General features: G+C 49.0%; 1 protein-coding gene across 2 annotated transcripts; it reads right to left on the bottom strand.

Moving 5' to 3' along the window:
• Positions 1–747: 747 nt before the first annotated feature.
• On the bottom strand, positions 748–25480 carry CMBL (carboxymethylenebutenolidase homolog). 2 transcript variants are annotated; one of them, XM_069556078.1, is made up of 6 exons: positions 25250–25480; positions 12498–12731; positions 9116–9223; positions 5359–5501; positions 2348–2439; positions 748–1490 (listed from the first exon to the last, which is right to left on the bottom strand). In XM_069556078.1, exons 2-6 carry the CDS (start codon positions 12710–12712, stop codon positions 1311–1313), a joined length of 738 nt encoding a protein of 245 aa, XP_069412179.1. In that variant the 5' UTR covers positions 12713–12731; positions 25250–25480; the 3' UTR covers positions 748–1310. The 2 variants fall into 2 exon arrangements, with proteins under 2 accessions (XP_069412179.1, XP_069412178.1); XM_069556077.1 differs by lacking the exon at positions 25250–25480 and adding an exon at positions 21374–21894.

Genomic DNA, 25480 nt, shown 5'->3' with positions numbered 1-25480 from the left:
TTGCCCTTACCCCAAAAACCCCAGCCCTGACAAGAAATGGTCTAGTAGCCCATGCACCTTGGGCCAAAAGCCTACCCGCAGCTCAGTACGTAAGCAAGCTCCCTTCCCCCAGCCTGTGAGGAGTACCACCTGCAGGGCCCAGGCCCCCGGGGGGAACACAAGCAGCCTTCAGTGTCTGCAGACCCCAGGGGCAGTGGGAGGGAAGGCTGAGGACCCGGCTGGGTGGAGAGTCTCCAAGTTGCAGCCGAGAAGGGCGGCTGCAGGTCTCACGGCATCAGCAGGGTGCGGCCATGGCATGCGGGAAAAGCCACAGATGCAGAAACTCAGAAGCTGTGCCCACCCGCGGCTACCGAGCCTTGACTCGGGAGGCGGCTCTTGAGGAGCCAGGGCTTGGCTTTGATATTTTTTTAATGAGAATCATTTTTTAAAGCCCTTTATTAAATGTGTTACCATATTGCTTCTGTTTTATGTTCTGGTTTGGGGGCCACAAGGCATGTGGGAATCTCAGCTCCCCAACCAGGGATTGAACCCACACCCCTCTTCGTGAAGAGGTGAATTCTTAACCTCTGGACCACCAGGGAAATCCCTGAGCTTTGATTTCATTTTAATGAATTTCAGTGTAAACACTGAAGCTTCACCTCTGACACCGCCAGCCTCCTGGTTGAATACAGGAGCAGTTTTTGATGCAGCTCCAACCCCAGGGGCCCAAAAATGGCTGTGTTTGAAAAACCATGAGACAGCCAGATGGCAACTCTCATCCACTGTTTATTAGATTTTAGAAAAAGCCACAGATTCAAAAACCCAAAAAATCAAGGTTATAAGCTTTATATAATTAGTTCAATGGAACCCTACTTTAATCTCAATATGTATATGATCATGACAAATTCATTCCTGTAAAGACAGAGATTAAAGTACAATGACGGTGGGCTTTTGCTCTACCTGAGTTTACATTTCATGCTTTCGCTAATTTAATTGTTCTAGAGAATGCGCTCAATTCAAGCCAGGAAGGCCATACCTGAGTAGTCACGTGTTCCTTGGGGACCTCTAGGATTTTTTGCTAATAGGATATTACTCTATCGCCCAAATTCTACAGGTATTGCCCTGTTGTTAAAAATCTTATTTTGGGCATATGTTAAAGATAAAAGTATTTCATACATTAACTTTTCCTTCTGAATTTGTGTTTCAAATGACACGATGAATTTCAGGACTCCTTGATTTATTTTCTGTAAAGTGAAAGTAAAATGATCTAAACATGTCAAAGCACATTTCCGAATGAGAGCTACTTGTAGAAAGTTTGCCCTTGCCCGTGGCTACACGTACTTGTTCAGCCACTCGAGTAAGTTCCTCCTCGCCTCGTCAATGTACGGCTTGTCTTCAGGCGAACAGTCTTCTCTCTTGCGATGCACAAAGCCATGCGTCTGCCCGGAAAACGTTTTAATTTGATATTCCACTTTGCAGTGCTCTTTCAGCTTCTGAGTCAGCAAAGAGACCTGGTTGGAAAAAGACGTCATGAAGATAGGATATTACCCCTCCAGCAGTATGTTCCAGTCTCCACTCCTTCCCTGAATGCTCATCACAGAGCTTTAACGTCCGTGCTTTAAGCACCAGAGCTAGAATGAAGCTTTCACTTTTAATTTTATAACTGACACCATCCTAACCTCTCGCAAAGGACAGAATTCAGAGCAGTATGTTGATAAGAATGATACATCCATTATTTTGAAGTTATATTAATATATTCACATATTACTCAAAATATACTTCAATCTATTTGACCACACAATATTCAGTGGATTCAATCTGTACTTCAGTAGATTCAAATATAAGTTGTTTGAAATGTATATTCAACATTAATATAATGCATTGGTTGTAATATGATGTATTGTATTTGGATGGCATCACCAATTCAATAGATATAACTTGGGCAAAGACCAGGAGATGGTGATGGACAGGGAGGCCTGGCGTGCTGCAGTCCATGGGGTCCCAAAGAGACACGACTTGGTGACTGAATAACAACAAGGGTTATGAATAACTACAGTAATTTCCAAACAACTGCTTTGAACCACAGTTCCCTTCTGCCTTTTCCTTATCAACATACTGGATTTAACAAAACCATGTCTTCAAGGACAGAGAACTTATGGTAATTGGTGGGTTACACACGGGGCACAGGGAGGCAGGGCCTGCTTACCAGGAGCCTCCATGCCAGCTCGCTCTCTCTCTACAATCCCCCCCAAAAGAAAACCCACTTTTAAAATTTCAATGTTGAAAACTATCTGGAGCAACACACAAATCCTTTGGGATATCTTCCCCGAAATGTCAAGTCATCCTCTTAAACAAGATGCCAGCTTACCTGCTCGAGAGGAATCACAGCATCGTTTTCAGCAAAGATGAACAGCGTGGGATTCTTCAGACTGTACATGTCTTCAGCGTCTTTGATGATGCCTGGAGAAGGGGCAGACACAAGGGTGTGATTCCCGTACGCGAGCCACAGAAAATGACGCGAGCTTGATTTTCCAAAGGAAGACATGTGCTTTGGGGGTTTTCTCTCTCTTCTTTTTTAGCAGTTCCACAGAAGTGGCCTGGCCCATACAACTGGGCTCAAAGAGAAGGCTGCTGAGTCAGCTCTCCCTTCTCTCCACCTCACTCACCAGGAATCGGGCCATTAAATGATGACTGTAGACCTTGCCGGCTGCCTGGCTGGTAAAGATGCGGCGGAGCAGCCTGAAAAATGCTCCCTCCCAGGCTGTGCCTTCATTTACCAAGAACTGATAACTTTCTAACCTGGACCATCTGACCAGGGCTGTTCTGGAAGTTTCTCACAGTCTACTCAAGCCCCAAGGTTCTGACTTCAGTGTTCGACGGGGTATTTGTGCTCAAATAAGACCAAGCGTATGAAGTCCCCGGGGACAGCGCAGGGTCCTAGCGGGTCACTTATAATAATTGGCTTTTATCCTTCTAAAGGTGCCTTTAGAAATTTAGAGATCATTTAGTCAAAATCCTCATGGATTCAGACAACTGTGGGTGTGCTCAGTCCTATAGGAAAATCTGTAAAAGTTTTGCCATCCATTGACATTTTGAAATAAGAGAAGTTCTAAGTCAAAGTTGCTCAGTCATGTCCGACTTTGCAACCCCATGAACTATACAGTCCATGGAATTCTCCAGGCCAGAATACTGGAGTAGGTAGCCTTTCTCTTCTTCAGGGGCTCTTCCTGACCCAGGGATCAAACCAGGGCCTCACACATTGCAGGTGGATTCTTTATCAGCTGAGCTATCAGGGAAGCTCAAGAGGAGCTTTAAGAAAAGATTATTTTGGCACCTATTAAAACACGATATGGATGTTTTATTCAATAAGAATTTGCAGCGGCAGAGGGAGACCAGACTCAACCACACTGTAAGGACAAGAGGGATTTACTGACAATAAAGCAGAGTGAGGACTGGTGGATGGAAAGTCACAAAGGGACCAAGCGGAAAGGGGATGCTGGCCAGATAGCATTCGACAAAGCCTTCGCTGGAGACAGGGCTTCTCTGGTGGCATAGACAGTAAAGAATCTGCCTGCAGTGCCGGAGACCCGGGTCCGATCCCTGGGTCAGAAAGATCCCCTGGAGAAGGGAAAGGCTACCCACTCCAGTATTCTGGCCTGGAGAATCCCATGGACAGAGGTACAATCCACGGAGAGTCCTTGGGGTCACAAAGAGTCGGACAGGACTGAGCAACTAACACTTTCTCCTTGCTGGAGGCAGGCCAGGGTGACAAGACATCGAGGGTGGGACATGAGGAGTTTGATCACGTATCGAGGGTGGAGGACTCTTGCCAAGGACAGAGCCCAAGGTCGGGACCTAGGCAAACAGGACTCACAGAGGAGCCTGACTCAGGGGTGGTCATGGGGAATCCTGATTAGGGAGGGAGGAGATAAAATTTCCCCATTTTCTGTAGTAAAGTTAGGTAACCCGGAGAGCCTCCCTTTAGCTGCAATTCTTCTCTAGAAGAGCCATGGGAAAGAGGGCCATGCTTTCTGCACTATCTTGTTAAGGCCAGGTTGGGTGGCTGGACCGCCGTTTGAGACCCCAGGGCTCTAAGACCAGCTAGGCTCCGCAGTCGGCACTTCGCAGCAGCGACCACGAGGGGGCGTCGGCGAGCAGTCCACGCCGGAGCGCCAGCCCCATTGCGCACAGCAGCAACTTTACTAACACCTTTGTGTAAGTTAACAGGTAAAGGGCTTTTTAAATGCCGAAAGTAAGTGAAAATACCACAGTAAGGAACTATTAAGCTAAATAAGAATCTCTAGCATACTATGGAATATACGACTATGAAAAAAAGCCAAAATCAAACGTTTCACATCCTAACTTAATGTTTATGTACATAGATGTTGAAGCTGAAACTCCAATACTTTGGCCACCTGTTGCGAACGGCTGGCTCATGTGAAAAGACCCTGATGCTGGGAAAGATTGAGGGCAGGAGGAGAAGGGGATGACAGAGGATGAGATGGTTGGATGGCATCACCGACTCGATGGACATGGGTTTGGGTGGACTCCGGGAGGTGGTGATGGACAGCGAGGCCTGGCATGCTGCGGTTCACAGGGTCACAAAGAGTCAGGACTGAGACTGAACTGACTGACACAGATAACAACGTTCTTATGTCACTGCTGTGATACCTTTGGTCTATCTGGATGAAATGTTTATGTTGCTATTTACATTTTAGAGTGGGTTTTCCCTTTCTTCATGTGCGGGTGTTCAGCTGCTCAGCCATGTCCAGCTGTTTGCGACACCATGGACTAAAGAGTCCGCCAGACTCCTCTGTCCATGGGGACTCTCCAGGCAGGAATACTGGAGCAGGCTGCCATTCCCTCCTCCAGGGGATCTTCCCAAGCCAGGGGTCAAACCATCTCCTGCACTGGCAGGCGGATTCTTTACCACTAGTGCCACCTGGGAAACCTCTGTGTGTGTGTGTGTGTGTGTGTGTGTGTGTGTGTGTGTGCAGGAGGGCACACATGTATGAGTAGTTGAGAATTCATATCTTAGAAAAAAAATCTTTTCAAAGCTGTGGCTAACAATATTGTTTGATATTAACCTTATCGTGGAAATAAACATTCTCCCCTCCATCCTAGGTGAAAAATTGAGCCCGTGGGCTAGGGGGTTTTCCCAAAGGCACGCTGCCGGGCCCTCGTTTCCTCTGGTCAGCTAGAACATCCACCTCTAGCTTCAGATTCTTAAAACCGTTTCCTGAAGATCAGCACAACATCTCTACACAACTGGGTTTTGTGTTACATTCAAGACCCTCAGCTGGGGAAGCGGCTTGCGGCCATTGTCCCTCAACACCCGCTCCGGCTTTCACTGTGTAAAAACACACAAGGCAGATTTACCATAGACGGACACCCCTGCCCTGAGCTCTGGGTATTTCAACATCAGATGATGAACAGCAATTCCACCCCAGCAGAATCCCACGACGCCGATTCTCTTGGCCTGACACTGTTGCTTCAGATACTTCAAGACTGCATCGAACTCTCTAAGAAACGGAAAGGAAAGTCATTCAAGGGGAATAACCGGGTGGTTCAGTGGTTACGACTCAGCACCTCCACTGCTAGGGCCCAGGTTCAATCCCCGGTCAGGGAACTAAGATCCAGCAAGTTGCACAGCACGACCCCCCACCCCTCCCTGCAAAAAAAAAAAAAAGGTATTGTGTGGCCCCTTGAAAGCGAGCCGGGCAGCAAGTGCCAGTGGTTACAGGGCTTTGTCAGCAGCTGTTCTGGGAAGGTCTGAGATTCGTACCTTCAGAGCCCTGCCCTCCTGCCCAGCTGATGAGTAACCAGTACCCTATCCCCCGGGAAGTCTCCCTGCCAAGCCCAGCCTCTTCCAACCACCCGACAGGGCGGCACAAACAGGACGAGTTTGAGCAACAGTCTCCCACAGCCTTGGAATCAAAGCCAACGACTGCAGCTCAGCTCGAGGGCCTGATCCAAGTCCTGCCCCAGAAAGCACCTCCAGCTCCTCTCTCTCCTCCCCAGGAGGGCCCAGCCGCAACCAGGAGGCAGCTCCCCAGCCCTGTCTGACCGGGCACCGTCGTGCTCCCTGCCCAGCACTCTAACTCGGCCTCGCCTCTTTCCTCTGGTGCCCAGGAGCCCAGCGGTGTTGGGAAAGCCACAAAGACAAGGCAAGCCCGAGGGGACCCGGGACAGCAGCCCTCCTCTCGCAAATGGCTCTTTTGCAAAGTGGTCATTTGGAACTCATACAACTTTTTTTTTTTAGACACAAGATGCCAAAATGGAGGCAGGGCTGCAAGCCCTGCCCAGAAAGTTCTGCTTGTTCTGATAAGAAAGAAATGCTGTCTGTTTGCAATTAAGGATAAAAAAGAGAACAGGAGAGAGAAAACAATTCTCTTCCACTTTTTTTCTCCTTTAATCATAAGATATCTTGGAACATACTTAAACGTTTGTATCATACCATTCTGAGTGCAAGTAGTTTTCACAATGTTAGAAGGGCAGTAACTGAGTAATTCTGCAAAATGAAATGGAATAAGCCACTGTTTGTGTCATTTTGGGTTTTCTCAAATGCTCTGATCTGAAGAATAAGTGCCTTAATTGGAGGGGACAAGAAGGAAGAGGGCATTTCTGTAAAAATTCTTTAACCGACTCGAGTGACCCTATCTTTGCTTTTGTTGCTGCGAATATTCCCCACTTTCCCAGGAACACCAGGATTTAGCTTTAGACGAATCTCTCTTCCCCATGCTTGGTCCATATACCTTGGGGGCCTTGGTTCCAGGAGGGTAATATGTGACTCAGGCCTGGCCAGTCAGAGTATAAGTGATCTCTGGCCACAATAAATGGTTCAAGGATGGACCTGTGACCCAATCATAACCATCAGGACAAAATGGGAATTTTGCTGGGTTGCTAGGAAAAGAGTCAACAGGAGGCTGGAGCTGCTGCAGCCATCTTGTCATCCAGAGGCAAACGCTGCCCGAGAATGGAGCCAGCATCAGACAAGGGTGTGGAGGCTGAATCCTGGGGATACCTTCTGAGCTACGGATCAACCTCTGCTCAGAGCCAGAAACTACCTCTTTTCAGTTCTGTCAGCCAACAAATCCCACGACTGCTTAAGCAGTAAGTTCAAGATGGCTTTTCTTTCAAACAAAAGACTTGACCAGGCACGAGGACTTCGGTCTACTTTCCAAATTAGTGTTTGCATTTTATGTCTCATTTTGATTGAAAAGGTGCAGTTCTCCTTATCCCCTGTGGAGGGTTCCCTCTGGGCTGCTCTGATGCCTGCCAGAAAGGACCACCCAGATCTGAACTCACAAACGGGAGGCAGCCCCGTGGGCTCTTCCTCAAAATGTCCTAACTAGTCTCTCCAGCCCACCCCCACACGCAAAGCTGAATTTCATAGTCACATCCCAGGCTCTTGGGTTTTCTTGTGTTTCGACTTCTAATTTACTCTTAACTCTTTGCTTATTTTGTTTTCCTTCGGCTTGCAGCTTGAACCCCCGGGAGGGAGGCCTGGAAATGGATAAATGTGTGGGAGCTTGGGTCCCCAGTGATCTCGGGGTCCACCCTGGGGAAGGGAGAAAGCAGGATGGGGACAGAAAGTGGGGAGTGGCACAGTCTCTACAAAAGCCTCACCTGGCTCCTCGGGGAGCTTGGAGCTGGGGTGACCTCTGAGGGTCCCCCAGCTTGGGGCAAGGAGCCGGGGCTCCATAGCCCTGAAGTGAGATCTCCCGGGATGGGACGCAAGACAAGGTGCTTCACACCCCAGAGGCAATTCCAAAGGGAGCCGCTGGCCCTGGTCTCCCCCGCAGTGAGACCCTGAGGCTGTTACTCTTGCTGATACGCTCTGGCAAGAGGGGAGCTCCCAGGGCAGCCTGCAGCATCTCCCCAGCCTGATGGACTGTGCAGGGACCCGAGGGAGACCCTGGCCTGAGCCATAGAGCGTCACGGCTGCTCCGCACAGGCACCCAGAGAGAGGGTGTCCAGAACCCCAGTGAGCGTGGGGAGGGGGGCCGAGGAGCTGCAGCGGACGGCGGATAGGCTGGGGAGGTATCTTCTGACTCTGAGCAAAGGCTGATCCATAGCTCAGAAGGTATCCCCGGGATGCCCATCTCCACACCTTTGTCTGATGCCAGCTCCATTGTCGGGCCCCTGGGGGCTGGGGGCAGGGGTCAGCGTGGGGTCCCCCAGGTCAGGGGACAGAGGGGCCCACAGCCCGGGGTCAGCTCTAGAGGAGCGGAGAGTCCGGGGACTAGGTGGCCACCGGCAGGGAGCCTTTTGTTATTGCAATTGCCCCAGCCTGGGCTTGGGGGCAACTTATCAAACACGAGGCTCACATGCATGGCAGGACAAAGTCCAATGATGGGAGCCGAGGCCTAGGGGTTGGTGGAGTCGTTTGCCCGGGACTCAGGTCTCTAACTCAGGAGGAGCTTGGCCCTGGAGAACATCCCGCCTCTTCCCCCGTCTCCATCCTTCACCCTCCAGACAGAGAAGGGATTCGAGTGGCAGCTGAGCACTCTGGTCCTTGCTTCTGAACTGGCTGGAGCCAATTCAATGAAAGGCTGCAATCTGGGGGATTTCCCGCCCCCCACTTTTCTTCCCACTGTTCCCTGGACCCTGGCAAGACAGCAGCCCTGGTCTGGCAGGTCTGGTCTAAAGACCCGCAGTTTCCCCAGGGAGGTGGGGAGGCTCGCTGGGGGAGAACAGCACTCAAGGCTTTGTTTCCAATCCGCTGAGCAGAAACGGGCCTGAGGCTTTCTCGAGTCTCTCTTCTCTGCCTGTTGTTTCAAGCGGTTCTGCAGCCCGAGGAAGAGGAAGGCATGTTGATCTATAGCCCCCAAGAGCCCAAGGGAGAGGGGACCCCAGGGACTTCAAGAAAGCTCCCTCAGCATCCGTGCTATGAAGAATTTCCCAGAAGGCAAAGCAAGTGAGCTTGCTGGTGGTAGGGTGCCTGTGCGGTTCTACCCCTCCACCACATAGACCTTGTCTTCCTGCCTCAGGAAGGACTCGGTGAGCAGTAGCCTCTAAGGTCCTATGTGATGGAGAAGCCAGACCCGCCCCTCCCTCCAGCCTCTTGCTTCCTGGGTCCCTGGGGGCTCTACCAAGACCGCCATGCTGGCTGGTGACACACTCGTTAACTTACTTATCAATCTTTCTGGCATTTCTGGTCTTCAACCACTCCGGGAAGGTGGACCAGTCCCCCGAGGGATCCCATGGCTCCTGCCCGACAAAGAAGTCTGGAACAATGGTTCTGTAAAATAGGAGAGCCACCCGTCTTAGTGTCGGAGCTGCTGGGGCTCGGGCTCTGTTTACCTTCCTTACGAAACCTACCGTGCTGGAAGAGGTTCTGGACCACGCGAAAAGAAAAAGCAGTGGCCACCAGGCGGACTGTAATCATGGCAAACGGGCCAGTTGGCCCCAGGCCAGAGCATCTTGGATTTCACAACCCAAGGTGCACGGCCGCCAGCAGCCTGTTCAGAGCCCCACCCCTCCAAAACGCCTGCCTCAGCACAATGCCCACGAGGTGTAACACCTGGGACAAAGGTTCTGGGTGGCACCTACCCCTGGGGAGCCACACCTCTCAGCAGGCCTTTTGAGTTAGCCTCGGGCCAGCGGGCACACCTCTGAGCGGTCCAGTCACCATGACCAAGCAATTTCTCAGCCTCTGCCCAAGAGGCCAATGGGGCACAATCTCCTGCCTGGAGGGTCTGGTTTGGGCAGGCTCTAAAAGGGCTGAGGAGTGGACAAGATGGCTTGTGGGGTCCACGTCAGGTCCTTCCATGAGCATCAGCCCAGGGACTGGGCAACGTGGCTCCAGCCAGAGACCCAGATCCTAAAGTAAAGGTCATGGCCATGGACAGAGGAACACAGCTCCTCCTCTTGCGGGGGCGGGGAGTGATGGTGGGAGGAAGAACTCTGAAATCGGGTCAGGAGAATCTAAGTTCAGGTCCCAGGACTGCCCCGTTCTGCCCTGAAACCTTATGTTGTCACGAAGTCATGTCCGACTTTTTGCCTTTTGGCGACCCCATGGACTGTAGCCCGCCAGGCTCCTCTGTCCATGGGACTTCCCAGGCAAGAATACTGGAGTGGGTTGCCATTTCCTCCTCCAGGGGATCTTCCCAACCCAGGGATCGAACCCTCATCTCCTATATCGGCAGGTAGACTCTTTACCACTGAACCACCAGGGACGCCCCCCTGGAACCTTAACAAGTCACTTAATCACTTTCAGCCTCTTTTTCTTGATCTGACAGAGATGGCGCCAAGCACCACCCAACCTCAGAAGACTATTCTGAAGGGAAAATAGACAAGTATGAAGGGACTTTATAAGTCACAGGCATCTTTACCCAATTTTTATGTTCTGTCCCAAGCTAATGGACCCACCTGAACCAGTCCATCCTAAAGGAAATCAGTCCTGAATACTCATTGGAAGGACTGATGCTGAAGCTGAAACTCCAATGCTTTTGGCCACCTGATGCGAAGAACTGACTCAGTGGAAAAGACCCTGATGCTGGGAAAGACTGAGGGCAGGAGGAGAAGGGGACAACAGAGGATGAGATGGTTGGATGGCATCACCGACTCGATGGACATGAGTTTGAGCATGCTCCGGGAGTTGGTGCTGGACAGGGAGGCTGGCATGCTGCTGTCCATGGGGTCACAGAGTCAGACACGACTGAAGACTGCACTGAACGGAACTGAGACAATAGAAACCTCCATCCTATCCAGCCTCCTGGTCACAGCAGGTGACCTAGGGCCCCCGAGACTTCTGCCTTCACGCCCCAGTTTCCTGACCAGCAAAATGAGAACTGCGACAGCCCTACCTCGGCAGAGTTGTTGGGAGGATGAAGGAGAATTGCCCAGGACCCACCCTAGCCCACGGTCTGGCCGAGCCAGAAGGCAACCAGGATTGGCTGTTGTTTTTATACTGGGGTAGCCCCTGGAGAGTTAAGCTGCCTCATCTCCAAGAGGCTTCCCTGGTGGCTCAGCTGGTAAGGAATCCGCCTGCAATGCGGGAGATCTGGGTTAGGGTTGGGAAGATCCCCTGGAGGAAGGCATGGCAACCCACTCCAGTATTCTTGCCTGGACAGAGGAGCACGGAAGGTTACAGTTCATGGGGTTGCAAAGAGTCGGACACGACCGAGCGGCTAAGCACACATCTTCAAAAAGAAACCTGAGGGCACGGAAATGGGAAAAGTCAAATGAAGACCCTCTCTCGGGTCAGCAGTAAATCCACATCACTCGTCAGTGGGCGTGCACTCTTTAAATGGGTTCTCCTTGTAGGAGAACGAGGCAGGCGTTCCCTTTGCTTTGCAGCTCCTCTTTTTGAGAAAAGGGAATCCAGCGCACCACACTCAGGGCTTGCTGGGCGTTCCGCTTAGCGAAGCTGGACAGAGGAAGGGTCTCTCCCCTCTCTCCTCCAAGCTTTATTGAAAAGAAAGTGAAAGTTGCTCAGTCGTGTCCGACTCTTTGCAACCCCAAGGACTATAAAGCCCATGGAATTCTCCAGGCCAGAATATGGTGCGGGTAGCCTTTTCCTTCTCCAGGGGATCTTCCCAACCCAGGGATTGAACCCAGGTCTCCTGCATTGCGGGTGGATTCTTTACCAGCTGAGCCACCAGGGAAGCCCAAGAATACTCTAGTGGGGAGCCTATCCCTTCTCCAGCGGATCTTCCCAACCCAGGAACTGAACCAGGGTCTCCTAAATTGCAGGCAGATTCTTTGCCAATTGAGCTATCAGGGAAGCTTTCCTGAAGCTACTACCAACACCAGGGTGGTGAGGAGCAAACAGATGACAGCATTCACCAAAGGTGGTCATGCCCACACAACGTGACCAAGAGATGACCTTCAGGAGGTGAGGGAGATCTCACTCTGACATGACAGTTTGTGTTTAGACCAGGATAACCATGGGCGCCCTGTGTGTGAAAGCTGACCCCGGTGGAGATGCTTCAGGAGCCAAGTAATGGGTCCATTTCAGAGTTGCTGACTTCTGTCCCAGCTGTCCTGCACTAGTGTCTATGTGGGGCCCCACATAGGGAAATAACTCTCTCAGCACTCGGCAGGTCTACACGGCCAGCCAACCAAAGGATCTGAAGGCAAGTGATTGAGTTGGGAGCAGTTGGCTTGCATTGGATATTGGCTATCATATGACATTCTCCATTTTAAGGGTTTCCCTGGTGGCTCAGACAGTAAAGCATCTGCCTGCAGTGCAGGAGACCCAGGTTCGATCCCTGGGTTGGAAAGATCCCCTTGGAGAAGGTAATGGCAACCCACTCCAGTACTCTTGCCTGGAAAATTCCATGGATGGAGGAGCCTGGTAGGCTACAGTCCATAGGGTCACAAAGAGTCGGACACAACTGAGTGACTTCACTTCCTTTTTTCTTTTCAGTGAGATAAGAAAATAGATAATGTACGTCACAACACAGTCAGGGTTTTTTGGTTTTGTTTCCTTTGAAGGAAACAAAATACAGAAATTTACACGAATTTAAGCCAAAAAAAAACAAAACCCACACACAGAATTTCATACATACGTGTATCCATTTCCTGCAATCATGTCAGCCATATATCTGGTGTTGGGCAACTGCCAGCCAAATATATCCTGAATGACAACCACAGCTTTGCCAGCGTCCACAGGGGATTTGGTGAGATAAGCCTTGATGTGCTCCACTTGAACTTCATGCCCCAGCCCTCCATATTCTATTCTGTGGCCAATGTCACACGGACAAGGATGAGCTTCGTTAGCCATTGGAGATACTCAACTCGGGCTACAGAGAGAGAACAGGCATTATACTCTGAGTGGTGCAAAGACAAAGCTTACAAACAACAAGTAAACTAAAATCAAGAGCACAGGGAAAATTAATTTTAACTATGATGTTGTTTAGTTGCTCAGCTGTGTCTGACTCTTTGCCATCCCATGGACTACAGCCTGCCAGGCTCCTCTGTTCGTGGCATTCTCCAGGCAAGAATTCTGGAGTGGGTTGCCATTTCCTTCTTCAGGGGACCTTTCTGACCCAGGGATCGAACCCACATCTCCTGCACTGGCAGGCAGATTCTTTACCACTGAGCCACTGGGGAAGTGTATTCAGGCAAGAAGTCAATGATCACTTCTAGTTCTGAGTAATAAGATGAAGGCTGATCAGAATCCACTCCCATTACAAACATGAGAAGTACAAGAGTATGTGCAGGCATGCTCAGTCATGTACGACTCTGCAACCCAACCCCATGAACTGCAGCACACCAGGCTCCTCTGTCCATAGGAAAGATTTCCCAGGCAAGAATACTGGGGCAGGTACCCAGCCCCTACTCCAAAGGATCTTCCTGATCCAGAGACTGAACCCGCACCTCCAACATTGGCAGACAGATTCCTTACCGCTGAGCCACTAGGCAAGCCCCTGTGACATTCCAGGGAAGGTAAAATAATAAAGAAATTAAACCACTATTGCCAGAGGCTGGGAGTGGAAGAAGACTGGCTGCAAAAGGACAGGGAGCTTACTGGGATGATGGACATGCTCTGTACCTTGGTTTTGGTGGTGGCTACCTAGTTCGATACTTCAGCATCAAGCAAACTGTTCATTTAAAACGAGTGAATATATCATACTTCAATGAACTTTCCTTTTTAAAAAATGGCAGATTAACAGGAGAGAGAGCATACATGTTATTAATATTTTTAATGAGTACACAGGGGCTTTGCAGAAAAGAAGTGAAAGCCCAAGAAGCAGACACGTGGCTTATATACCATTTTAACAAAGGGTGATAAATTGTGGAGATGTGACCAGGAAAGACATGGGGAATTGATAAAAAGAGAAGGATCTTTGAGCCCACTTTGTTAATGCAGACTCGTCTCAGTGACAGCTCTTCATCTCTGGTGATAACAGTTGCTCCTCTCATTGTGGGAGAGCAGGGGAGGGGGTAGTTATGGCCTAATTTTAGGCAGAAAAGTAGAAACTGGGAGTGAAAAACAACTCTTTTTTCATCTGCTGTTTCTCAATTGCCTTCAGCTCAAAATAATCAATATGCCCAAGTGCCATATTTGAGGATGGCATTCTCTGATGCTCTTCAAGTGTATGTAACTGACAAAAGAAAAGAACAGAAATAAGCTAGGAATCCAATTCATGAAGTGAGAGAAGGGACTTCCCTGGTAGTCCAGTGGTTAGGACTCCAAGCTTCCACTGCAGGGGCCCTGGGTTCAATCCCTGGTCAGGAAATTAAGATCCTTTAAAGCTCAGCTTAAAAACAACAACAACAAAAAAAAAAAAGTGAGGGGAAAAAACAGAATAAACCCCAAAGAAGAAAATAATGAGATGAAAATAAACAATGGAGAAAACAGAAAATGATTAAAATCTGAGTTTTTTTTTGAAGAGTTATAAAATAGGTATATCTCCAGGAAACCAGATCAGTAAAAAGGACAGAATGATAAAGACACAGAGCAACAACATAATCGCACAAGGAATGAAAAAATTACATATGTTTCCTTTTAAAACTCATAGATAGTAAGTACGAATAACCTCATGCTATTAAATTTGGAAACAGGAAAAAACTGACAGATACACAGAATACGAGAGAGGGAAACATTCCTAACTTCAGAAATCAATGGAAAAGAAAAAATAAAGGACGAGGCAGCAGGAGATTAAGAGATTAAACAGAAAGAAAACCAAATGCACTGTGTGAATCTTGACTACATCCTGGTTCCAAATTATGAACAGTTATAGCGTTTCCCTGGTAACTCTGGTAAAGAGTCCACCTGCCCATGCAGAAGACGTGGGTTCAATCCCTGATCCAGGATGACCCCACATGGCTCGGTGCAACTAAGCCCGTGTGTCACAACAGAGCCTGCGCTCCAGAGCCGGGGAGCCCCAGCTACTGAGCCCGTGCACCTCGACTCTTGAAGCCCGCGTCCCCTAGGCCTGTGCTCCACGCCAGGGAAGCCACTGCAATGAGAAGCCTGCACATCGTCACAAAGAGTAACCGCCACTCTCCACAGCTAGAGAAAAGCCTGAGCAGCAACAAAGACCCAGCAAAAATAAATAAAATAAAGAAAAATAATAATAAATAAGTAAAAAATAAATAAAAATATAAATAAATGAAATAAATAAAATGATTTTTAAAAGAACAGCTATAAGAGACATTTGGGGAATAATCGAGGAAATGGATATGGATGATAGTTGATATTATGAATTAATATTAAATTTCTACGGTGTGATAGTAGGAGTACATCAAGGCTGTATATTGTCACCCTGCTTATTTAACTTATATGCAGAGTACATCATGAGAAACGCTGGACTGGAAGAACCACAAGCTGGAATCAAGATTGCCAGGAGAAATATCAATAACCTCAGATATGCAGATGACACCACCCTTAGGCAGAAAGTTAAGAGGAACTAAAAAGCCTCTTGATGAGAGTGAAAGAGGAGAGTGAAAAAGTTGGCCTAAAGCTCAACATTCAGAAAACGAAGATCATGGCATCCAGTCCCATCACTTCATGGGAAATAGACGGGGAAACAGTGGAAACAGTGTCAGACTTTATGTTTTTGGGCTCCAAAATCACTGCAGATGGTGCTTGTAGCCATGAAATTAAAAGACGCTTACTCCTTGGAAGAAAAGTTATGACCAACCTAGATAGTATATTAAAAAGCAGAGACGTTACTTTGCCGACTAAGGTCCATCTAGTCAAGGCTATGGTTTTTCCAGTAGTCATGTATGGATGTGAGAATTGGACTGTGAAGAAGGCTGAGCGCCGAAGAATTGATGCTTTTGAACTGTGGTGTTGGAGAAGACTCTTGAGAGTCCCTTGGACTGCAAGGAGATCCAACCAGTCCATTCTGAAGGAGATCAGCCCTGGGATTTCTTTGGAAGGAATGATGCTAAAGCTGAAACTCCAGTCCTTTGGCCACCTCATGCGAAGAGTTGACTCATTGGAAAAGACTCTGATGCTGGGAGGGATTGGGGGCAGGAGGAGAAGGGGACGACAGAGGATGAGATGGCTGGATGGCATCACTGACTCGATGGATGTGAATCTGAGTGAACTCCGGGAGTTGGTGATGGACAGGGAGGCCTGGCGTGCTGCAATTCATAGGGTCGCAGAGTCGGACACAATTGAGCAACTGAACTGGACTGGACTGAACTGATAGTTATGCAGGAGAACATTCTTAGTTTTAGAAGATGTATGTTCAAGTGGGCATGAAGTATCAACATCTTAAGTTTACCCTCAAATCATTCATCAAACAGACATGCAAGACACATATAGACATGTAAAGCAGTTATGGCAAACTGCAAACACTTACTGAACCTAGGTGATCGGTACACAAGTTTGGCTTGCTTTCAGTGTGTATGTGTGTGTGTGTGTGTGTGTGTGTTTGCCCAAGCTGGGTCTCCATTGCCTCACGGGCTTTCCTTTACTTGCAGTGTGCGGACTTCTCACTGCACGGCTTCTCTTGTGGACCACAGGCTCCAGGACATGTGGGCTTCAGGAGTCATCGCACGTGGGCTCGGCAGTTGTGGCTTCTGGGCTCTAGAGCACAGACCCAATAGTTGTGCCACACGGGCTTAGTTGCTCTGTGGTATGTGGGATGTCTCCGGATCACGGATCGAACCTGTCTCCTGCATCGGCCGGTGGATTCTTTACCACTGAGCCACCCAGGACGTCCCCTTTCTTTCAGTTTGTGAAGAACAACAAGGAAGAGTGTAACTGGAACAGAAAGATCAGGGAGGGTGGTGGGGGATATTCCACTTCCCAGGATCCTCCAATAGCTCCCATCTCATATGGAGGAAAAGCCAAATTATTTCTGCAAGAGGGGCAATGGAGAAAAGAGGGAGAAAAGTCAGGGGCTGAGTAGATTTTTCAAGTGCAGCCAATTGGTTTTGTTGACAGATGGCATGGGTAGGGTACTTGACCGAAAAGAGTCAGGGGTGACTAGGTCTTTTGCTTGAGCAACTGGGAAAGGACAGAAGGTCTCAACGAGAAGGGGAGGGTGAGACAGAGCAGGTTTGAGACCAGGACTTCAGTCTGGGGCGTGAGAGTTTGAAATGGCTCTGAGACGCCCTGAGTGGGACAGTTGGATGACAACACGCGAGCTCAGGGCCAGGGGCCAAGCTGAAGATATGCATTTGAGAGTGATCAGCACACACAGTCGAACCTCATGACCTGCAGATTCTACGTTCATGAACTTGCCTACTTGCTACATTTACTCAGAAGGCCAAAATCAATACTTGCAGGGCTTTTGCGTCATCTGCAGGTCTGTGTAGAGGTGCGAAAAATCTGAGCCACCGAGACGCGCATGCCCAGCCAAGGCTGAACAAGGCTGTGCTCTCACTTCCTGTTTCAGCTCGCATGCTGTGAACAAGTGTCCTTCTCGTGGTCTATTTAGAGCCACGTCTTTTGTAATTCTGTTTTTTGCTGGTGGTTTCATGGGAAGTGCTGAAGTGCTGTCTACTGTTCTAAGTGCAAGAAGGTGCCGATGTAACCAAGTCTAAAAAACACTTATGAGAAAACTGAGGGGACTTCCTTGGTGGTCCAGTGGCTAAGACTCCGAAGTCCCAATGCAGGAGGCCTGGGTTCAATCCCTTGATCAGGAAACTGGATCCCGCATGCTGCAACTAAGAGTTTGCATGCTGCAGCTAAGACCCGGCACAGCCAAATAAGTAAATACACACTTGAAAAAGATTGGAGAAAATCGATGGACTGGGTATTTGGTGATATTGAGAATCATTTTAATGGGGGGGTGGTGGTGAGGGAAGGCAAAGAGGAATAGTATTATATCAGCAATAGTTTTGGTTTTAATGAGTCCTATCTTTTACAGCAACATGCTAACACACATACTAATAAAATGACCAGAAGTCTGGGGCTCTCCCAGTAGGTCATGAAGGTGGCAGAGAGTGTCCAAGTTCTGACTGTGCTGGAAGTGAGGGGTTCAGGAGTGTCTGTTGTACTAGTCTCTGGACTTTCACACACCCTTTAGATGTTCCACAACAAAAAGCTTTCAAACTCTCATTAAAATTTTAAACACTGTAAGATAAAAGATTCCATAAAAAAAAAAGTGAGGAAAACAAGATACAGACTAAATGAAGTTACTCTTTTCAAAGTAGAGGCTGTTGGATCCAGATAAAATACATGAGGCATTGTTAGAAATTAACAAGAAAAAGACAACTCCAATAGAAAATGCTCCAAAGATATGAATAGGCAATTCACAACAGGATATACCTGAATGGTCCGTAAACATATATGAAAATATACTTAACCTCAATGGTATTTAAGGAAATTATACTAAGAACAACACAACATACCATTTTACCTCTTGCAGATCAGCAATAAGTCTTTCAGCACCAAGAGATGATGCCCATGGAGCGAGGAGGAAGGGAGTAAAAACTGCTACACACTCTGGGAAGCAGGTCAGCAAAGGCAACAATGAACACACCCTGCAGCCCAGAATCCCCCACTGGGTGTATTCCTTGGAGAAATTCATGCATATGTTTGTATGTGCTCACCACACACACCCACAGAGAATGTGGAAGACTGTTCTTGCCATCAAGATGTAGCAACAATTTCAAGCAACCTATGCAAGCAACCTAAGGACCATCAGGAGGAGAATGGGATACAGTGTCATTTACTCACTGTCATGGGTTAAATCATGTTCCCCTCCAAAGATACTGTTCAAGTCTGAACGCACAGAACCTATGAAAGTGGCCTTATTTGGAAATAAGGTCTTTGCAGAGGTAACCAGGTTAAGAAGAGGAACTAAAGAACCTCTTGATGAAGGTGAAAGAGGAGAGTGGAAAAGCTGACTTAAAACTCAACATTCAAAAAATCAAGATCATGGCATCTGGTCCCATCACTTCATGGCAAATAGATGAGGAAAAATGGAAACAGTGACAGACTTTATTTTCTTGGGCTCCAAAATCACTGCAGATGGCGACTGCAACCATGAAATTAAAAGACGCTTGCTCCTTGGAACAAAAGCTATGACCAACTTAGACAGCGTATTAAAAAGCAGAGACATTACTTTGCCAACAAAGGTCCATATAGTCAAAGCTATGGTGTTTCCAGTAGTCATGTACGGAGATGAGAGCTGGACCATAAAGAAGGCTGAGCACCAGAGAAGTGATGCTTTAGAATTGTGGTGCTGGAGAAGACTCCTGAGAGTCCCTTGGACAGCAAGGAAGTTAATTCTAAAGGAAATCAACCCTGAATATGCATTGGAAGGACTGATACTGAAGCTGAAGCTCCAATACTTTGGCCACCTGATGGGAAGAGTCAACTCATTGGAAAAGACCCTGATGATGGGAAAGATTGACGGCAGGAAGAGAAAGGGACGACAGGAGATGAGATGGTTGGATGGCATCACCGACTCAACGGACATGAGTTTGAGCCAACTCCAGGAGATAGTGAAGGACAGGGAAGCCTGGCATGTTGCAGTCCATGGCGTCATAAAATGTCAGACACAACTGAGAGACCGAACAACAACATCCTGGAGGAGGGTGGGTGTTAATATAATTAATGACTGGTGTCCTTAGAAGAGAAATGAATTTGGGTACAGATACAGTCACGGGACAACACAGGCAGAGGCTGGAGCGAGGCATCTACACGCCAAGGATGCCAAAGACTGCAGCCACCACCAGAAGCCAGAAGAGAGACAAGGAAAAACCCTCCTTTACAGGTGTCGGGAAGAGCATGGCCCTGCCAACGTCTTCACTTCAGATTTCCGGCCTCCAGACAACGAGAGAGGAAGCTTCTGTTGTCTTAAATCACCCAGTTTGTGGTGATTTGTTACAGCAGCTGCAGGAAGCTAATCCATTCTTATAAACGACACTGCAAGTTCAGTAAACAAACTCCATACATATGTACCAAAATGTTCAATCTCGAAACCTCATGTTTTATAAAAAGACAATGGCTTTTTGATGCTAAATAAACACTAAGACCTCCAAATAATAATACTCCATTAACAAATACACTGTAGGAAAAGTGTAACACGTGGCAATAAAACACACCACACATCACACAGTGGTTATTGGCAGGAGGTAAGGGACGGAGACTGTTGGTTTTAACTGTATTTGCTACATCTTAATTCCTTAAAAAGCTTTGATTTGGGGCTTCCCTGGTGGCTCAGGGGTGACCAATCTGCCTGCAAATGCAGGAGACACAGGTTCAATCCTTGATCCAGGAAGATCCCACATGCAGTGGAGCAACAAAGCCCATGCACCAGAACAACTAAGCCTGTGCTGGAGAGCCCACGGCCTGCAACCTCTGAGCCCACGGCCTACAACTTCTGAGCCCACGGACTGCAACTTCTGAGCCCAGGGACTGCAACTTCTGCAACTTCTGAGCCCAGGGACTGCAACCTCTGAGCCCAGGGACTGCAACCTCTGAGCCCAGGGACCGCAACCTCTGAGCCCACGGACCGCAACCTCTGAGCCCAGGGACCGCAACCTCTGAACCCAGGGACCGCAACCTCTGAGCCCACGGACCGCAACCTCTGAGCCCACGGACCGCAACCTCTGAGCCCAGGGACAGCAACCTCTGAGCCCACGGACCGCAACCTCTGAGCCCACGGACCGCAACCTCTGAGCCCAGGGACTGCAACTTCTGAGCCCAGGGACTGCAACTTCTGAGCCCATGGACTGCAACTTCTGAGCCCACGGACTGCAACTACTGAAACCTGAGCACTCTCCAGCCTGCGCTCCGCAACAAGAAGCCATCAAAGTGAGAAGCCCTCCCAGTGCAACTAGAGAGTAGCCCGCACTCACGGCACCTAGAGAAAATCCTGTTCAGCAACGAAGACCCAGCACAGCCAAAATCAAATAAATAAATAAAATTGTTGTTGTTTTCTTTAAGTTTTGGTTTCAAGTACATAGGACAAAATATTCATATCTTAAACCTGTGTCATATAACTATAGGTGGCTGTTACATGCTACCCTGTACTTTCTACCAGATTCTAAATGTTCATAACTAGCAATAAATACATTTTAAGGAAAGAGAAATTAAGAGTTAGTCATTTGACGACCTCCCTGGTGGTTCAGTAGGAAAGAATCCACCTGCCAATGCAGGAGACTCGGGTTTGATCCCTGGGTCGAGAAGATCCCCTGGAGAAAGGAAAGACAGCCCACGCCGGTCTTCTTGCCTGGGAAATCCCACGGACAGAGCTGGCGAGTTACAGTCCACAGGGCTGCAAAGAGTCGGGCTAAAAACAACAACAAGACTGCCTGCTAAGCAGAGCTCTGGAAACCAGAAAAAATACAAACAGAGTGGGCCACTGGATCGTAGAAAAATCTGACTGTATCTTTCACGGCTTTGCTTCCGTAAACAACGTTATAGAACAATAATTAGTAAGAGAAGTCAGAGCAATCAATAGCAGTGAATTTCATGTGCCACTGCACACGATTTCTTGAAAAGCAATTCCTCCAGCTAATTTCTTACCTGGGCGGTCCAATGAGGAGGCAAGACAGCAGAAAAGCAGCAACCTCGAATCAGAATCTTTTTCCTTGACTTTCCACTGCTATCCACTTTCTGAAGGGAATGTTTACAGCCAAGAGAGCCGTTCTCTGGGCTGATCCCGAAAGGTCTTTCTCCCGCAGAAAGGGCTGGTGGCCAGGGCAGGCTTGGCCATGCCACACACGAAGGCTGGACTCCTGCCAGAGCCTTCACGTGGCACAGCAGCCCAGCCCAGCCTGTGTGCCCCAGCCCAAGGCCACGGCGGGCAGGGCAGACAGTTTCTCTGCGGGCAAGAGCCTTGGGAAACGTGCCCTTGACGCTCGACTGACTGTACTAGACATAAATTTTCTGCACAGACACTTTAGGATTTGGGCCCTTCCCTCACCCTACCCCTCAAGTACACACTTGTTACAACATAACTTTCAGGAAACAAAGGAAAACTATTCTGACTCCTGAAGAGTTATCAAAATGACTTCATGTTAAGGCTTGTGTATTATTCGTGTAATAAGAGGAAATAAAGCAGATGTTGTAACTGGGCCTAAGGGGAAAAGGAAAGGGCACAGATGTCTCCCCAGGAGAGTGATCTTGATATGAACTGTACGTGGAGACCAAACAGATTTTTCGATCATAGGGGAGGAAGCCAATTAGTTTATCACCAGACAGGACAGAATTTACAAACCTATCAGCAATCCCCAACATTCACAGAGCTGCAGAAGAGCTCAAATACAGTGAACAGTCCTGGAACCACACAGCTCAGAGGATGTGCTATAGTCAACGGGTACTTTCCCACTGAAACAGAGTTCCTTCAATGACATGACAAGGTCATGGTGAGTGATAAGGTTTCCTCCTGTAAGGGGATCAGACTGTGGGCTGACACCTATGGTGGGGGCCTCTTAAAATGTACCGAGAAGGGCTTTTCTGGATCATGGCAGGTGGGCTAAGCCACATGTGCCAGCCACGCCGAGATCAGACCTGTGGTCTTCACCACGGACGCCTCCAGAAGTCAGAGTCCTCTGTATGACACCAGGGGTGGCCAGGACAGACCCCAGCAGGGGAGACCTCAAGGGGCACAATTTTTTTGGCAAGGCCACCCATAATGCTGCAGTGAAGACCGCGATCCACCCACCACATCCATGCAAGACCCCACACAACTGTGAGTGACTGCAAGAGCCACCTTCTACAGACCGGTTTTCTCATCCCTCAACAAAGATGCTGTCCTTGATCTGACTCCAGTCAGGACCCTCTGAACTCTCTTCTCAGCCAGGCTCTGACTTTGGGCTTTGTGCAGTGTTAGTAAGACTCCGGGCTAAGTCGGTTCAGCCCCTACTCTCCATATCTGACTCGGTTCCTCCTCCTCCACCACCCCCCAGGGGATGTCTGCTCACCCTGGCTCATTTTCTGCAAGAATCCTGTTACGTCAGCTTAAGCCGGAATCCCCTTATTTTCATCCACTGACTCCTACTCTGCTCCCTGGCTAGAAATTCCCACTTTTCCTGACATTTGGAGTTAAAGCCCCTTGCCTCTCTCCTACTGCAAAATCCTGCTGGACTGGTCCCTACAGCTATCACAATGGTCCTGAATAACTCTACCTTACCGTTTTTTAACAAGCATCACGAATGATTAATTTTTTCTTTAACACCCTCCAGTCCTCCTTCACACAGCAAATGTCTCCACCAAATTACAAGTCTAGACCCACAGAGGGAGAAGGCAACGGCAACCCACTCCAGTACTCTTGCCATGGACTGAGTCCCATGGACGGAAGAGAATCCCATGGGCAGAGGGGCCTGGTGGGCTGCAGTCCATGGGGTGGCAAAGAGTCAGACAAGACTGAGCAACTGCACTTTCACTTTTCACTTTCATGCATTGGAGGAGGAAATGGCAACCTGCTCCAATGTTCTTCCCTGGAGAATCCCAGGGACGGAGGAGCCTGGTGGGCTGCCGTCTATGAGGTCGCAGAGTCAGACATGACTGACTCGACAGCAGCAGTAGCAGACCCACGGAGATCCCTGGGGTGTGTTCCATCTGCAGAGTTCAAGGGGCTGCTGTGTCCTCCCTCTGCCCCTAAGATGCACCTTCCGGAGGCATCCTTTTACTCCATACGAATGTGTGCCTCTTGACTTCTTCTTTTGAAGCAATGATAACACCTGCCTAGTTCCCTCTTTAATGAATAAAACAGAATCTTTAGCACATGCTCATGTTTGTATTAGAGTCATGATTTTGCCTTTCGCAGAAAAGTACCCTTAACTGTGTAACTGAACACTCTCCTTTTCTCACTGGAGGGCAGAAGGCGAGAGAAATGGGTGGTAAAGCTGGTCTCTGCTTTCATCCTCCCAAGGATTTAAATAACTCGGGAGTCACACTTCCCAAGCAATGAAGATTCTCTAACAGAGACAGAGAAGCAGATCTCAATGAGTGAAGCAAATGGGCATTGAGGGAAATGCAACTAGCAAAGAAGTCAAGGAATAAAGTGCCAGCAGCCTCGGCGATTTAGAGATGGAGATCCCTGCAAAGACACTGAAAGCAACACTGAGGAATGTTACAGGACCGCGAAGGTGGCTGCCGGGAAAGGCTGGGGGGCTTCCTCTAAGGGCCAACATTGGAATTTGCAGGGCAATCGATCTTCAGTCTCTACCCTTAGAGATGGTCCTGTGAACATCAACTCCTCCAGTTATTTTTGTTTTTCAGTAATCATGTCTTTCCCTGGTGGCTCAAACAGTAAAGAATCAGCCAGGAATGCAGAAGACCCGAGTTCGATCCCTGGGTCTGGAAGATCCTGGAGAAGGGAATGGCAACCCACTCCCGTATTCTTGCCTGGAGAATCCCTTGGACAGAGGAGACCGGTGGGAGACATGGATACCACCTTGCTACTGACATGCACACAGTCTGGGCTGTGTTTTCCAGAGAGCACACAGTCTTGAGAACATTAATTAGAAAACAAGATGGGATGAGGCTAGATTGGCCTGTGAACTTGGCAACCAGACACCTGCCTTTGGCCTTTTCTTGGACTGTGGCGAGGCCCAGATGGCATTCCCACTGATACCCACAAGGCTCACTTCTGACCACCTTACTTTAAATGGGTTTTGAAAACAACAGGTGGCATTCCCATCAGCAAGTGGCCCTAAATCACAGGGCCCAGTGTCAGCAAGGCCTGGGCCTTCCTGACACACGTGGCCCAGCGGGAACTGTACAGTCTCTGCTGGCAGGACCCAGCCAGCACCCAGGATGCCATGCTCCTAGACCAGCCCCAGTCTCTCTTAACATCGCACTAAGTTGCTTCGTGTCCAACTCTCTGCAGCCCCATGGACTGTAGCCCGCCAGGCTCCTCTCTGTCCATGGGATTTCCGAGGCAAGAATACTGGAGTGGGTTGTCACTCCCTTCTCCATCATGTGTTAATAAATGCTTCAAAGTGTGGAGAACCGACTGGACCCAGGTATGCTCATTCCCAACCCCCCCCCCCCCCCCGCACACTTTTACATTAATAGGAAGAACTTTACAACCAAAATGTTCAACCGTAGGAACTCAGTCACGAAGAGTAGCATGCAGGAAAGGATTGTGACATGGTGTTTCATGGGGAAAAAAAAAAAGATTGCAAATTTATGCAGAGTATGAGTTCAACTTTCTTTTCAAAATGTACAGTGAAAGTGTAATACAGGAAAACACTCCAAAGCAGGATGGCGGGGTGGCGGTCCTGCAAGGGACAATGTCCTGCTTTGCTGAAAGCAGGTGTTGAGAGTGAACTGGATAGGTTCATTCCCTGTGCACGTCTGCCAAAGACCTCCTTTGCCTCCTGCGCGCGCACGCACGCAAGTCAGAACAGCGCCGACCTGCAGCGCAGTCCTCGGGCCAGCAAAGCACACTACCTCCTCCAGCCGCCTGAAGACCGCTGTCCACCCCGTGAGGAGGAGGGGACTGGACAGGAGAGGGCAGCGCCGCAGCCCTGGGGGACCCAGGGGAGCCAGTCGGGGACCAGCCGAACGGGGAGGCACCTTCGGCCGAGACGGAAGTGGACGCGGTGACGAAGCGCGGCGGGATCCCGGCGAGCCAGTGACCGTCCAGGATTCCGGCCTCCGCGAAGGCCGGAGTCGGAGGGC

Source organism: Ovis canadensis, chromosome 16 (genome assembly GCF_042477335.2).
Source record: "Ovis canadensis isolate MfBH-ARS-UI-01 breed Bighorn chromosome 16, ARS-UI_OviCan_v2, whole genome shotgun sequence".
In the NCBI taxonomy this organism is placed as follows: domain Eukaryota; kingdom Metazoa; phylum Chordata; class Mammalia; order Artiodactyla; family Bovidae; genus Ovis; species Ovis canadensis.
This window is presented reverse-complemented; position numbering and strand designations above follow the sequence as displayed.

What these genes read in the sequence shown, in the direction of transcription:
- CMBL (XM_069556078.1), bottom strand. Translation starts at nt 12,712, where the DNA reads ATGGCTAACGAAGCTCATCCTTGTCCGTGTGACATTGGCCACAGAATA. An exon ending in GGCAGGGGTGTCCGTCTATG is followed by an intron (nt 2,440 to 5,358) that starts GTAAATCTGCCT and finishes CCCCTTCTCCAG; the next exon opens with GCATCATCAAAGACGCTGAA. An exon ending in CTGTGATTCCTCTCGAGCAG is followed by an intron (nt 1,491 to 2,347) that starts GTAAGCTGGCAT and finishes TTTTCCAACCAG; the next exon opens with GTCTCTTTGCTGACTCAGAA.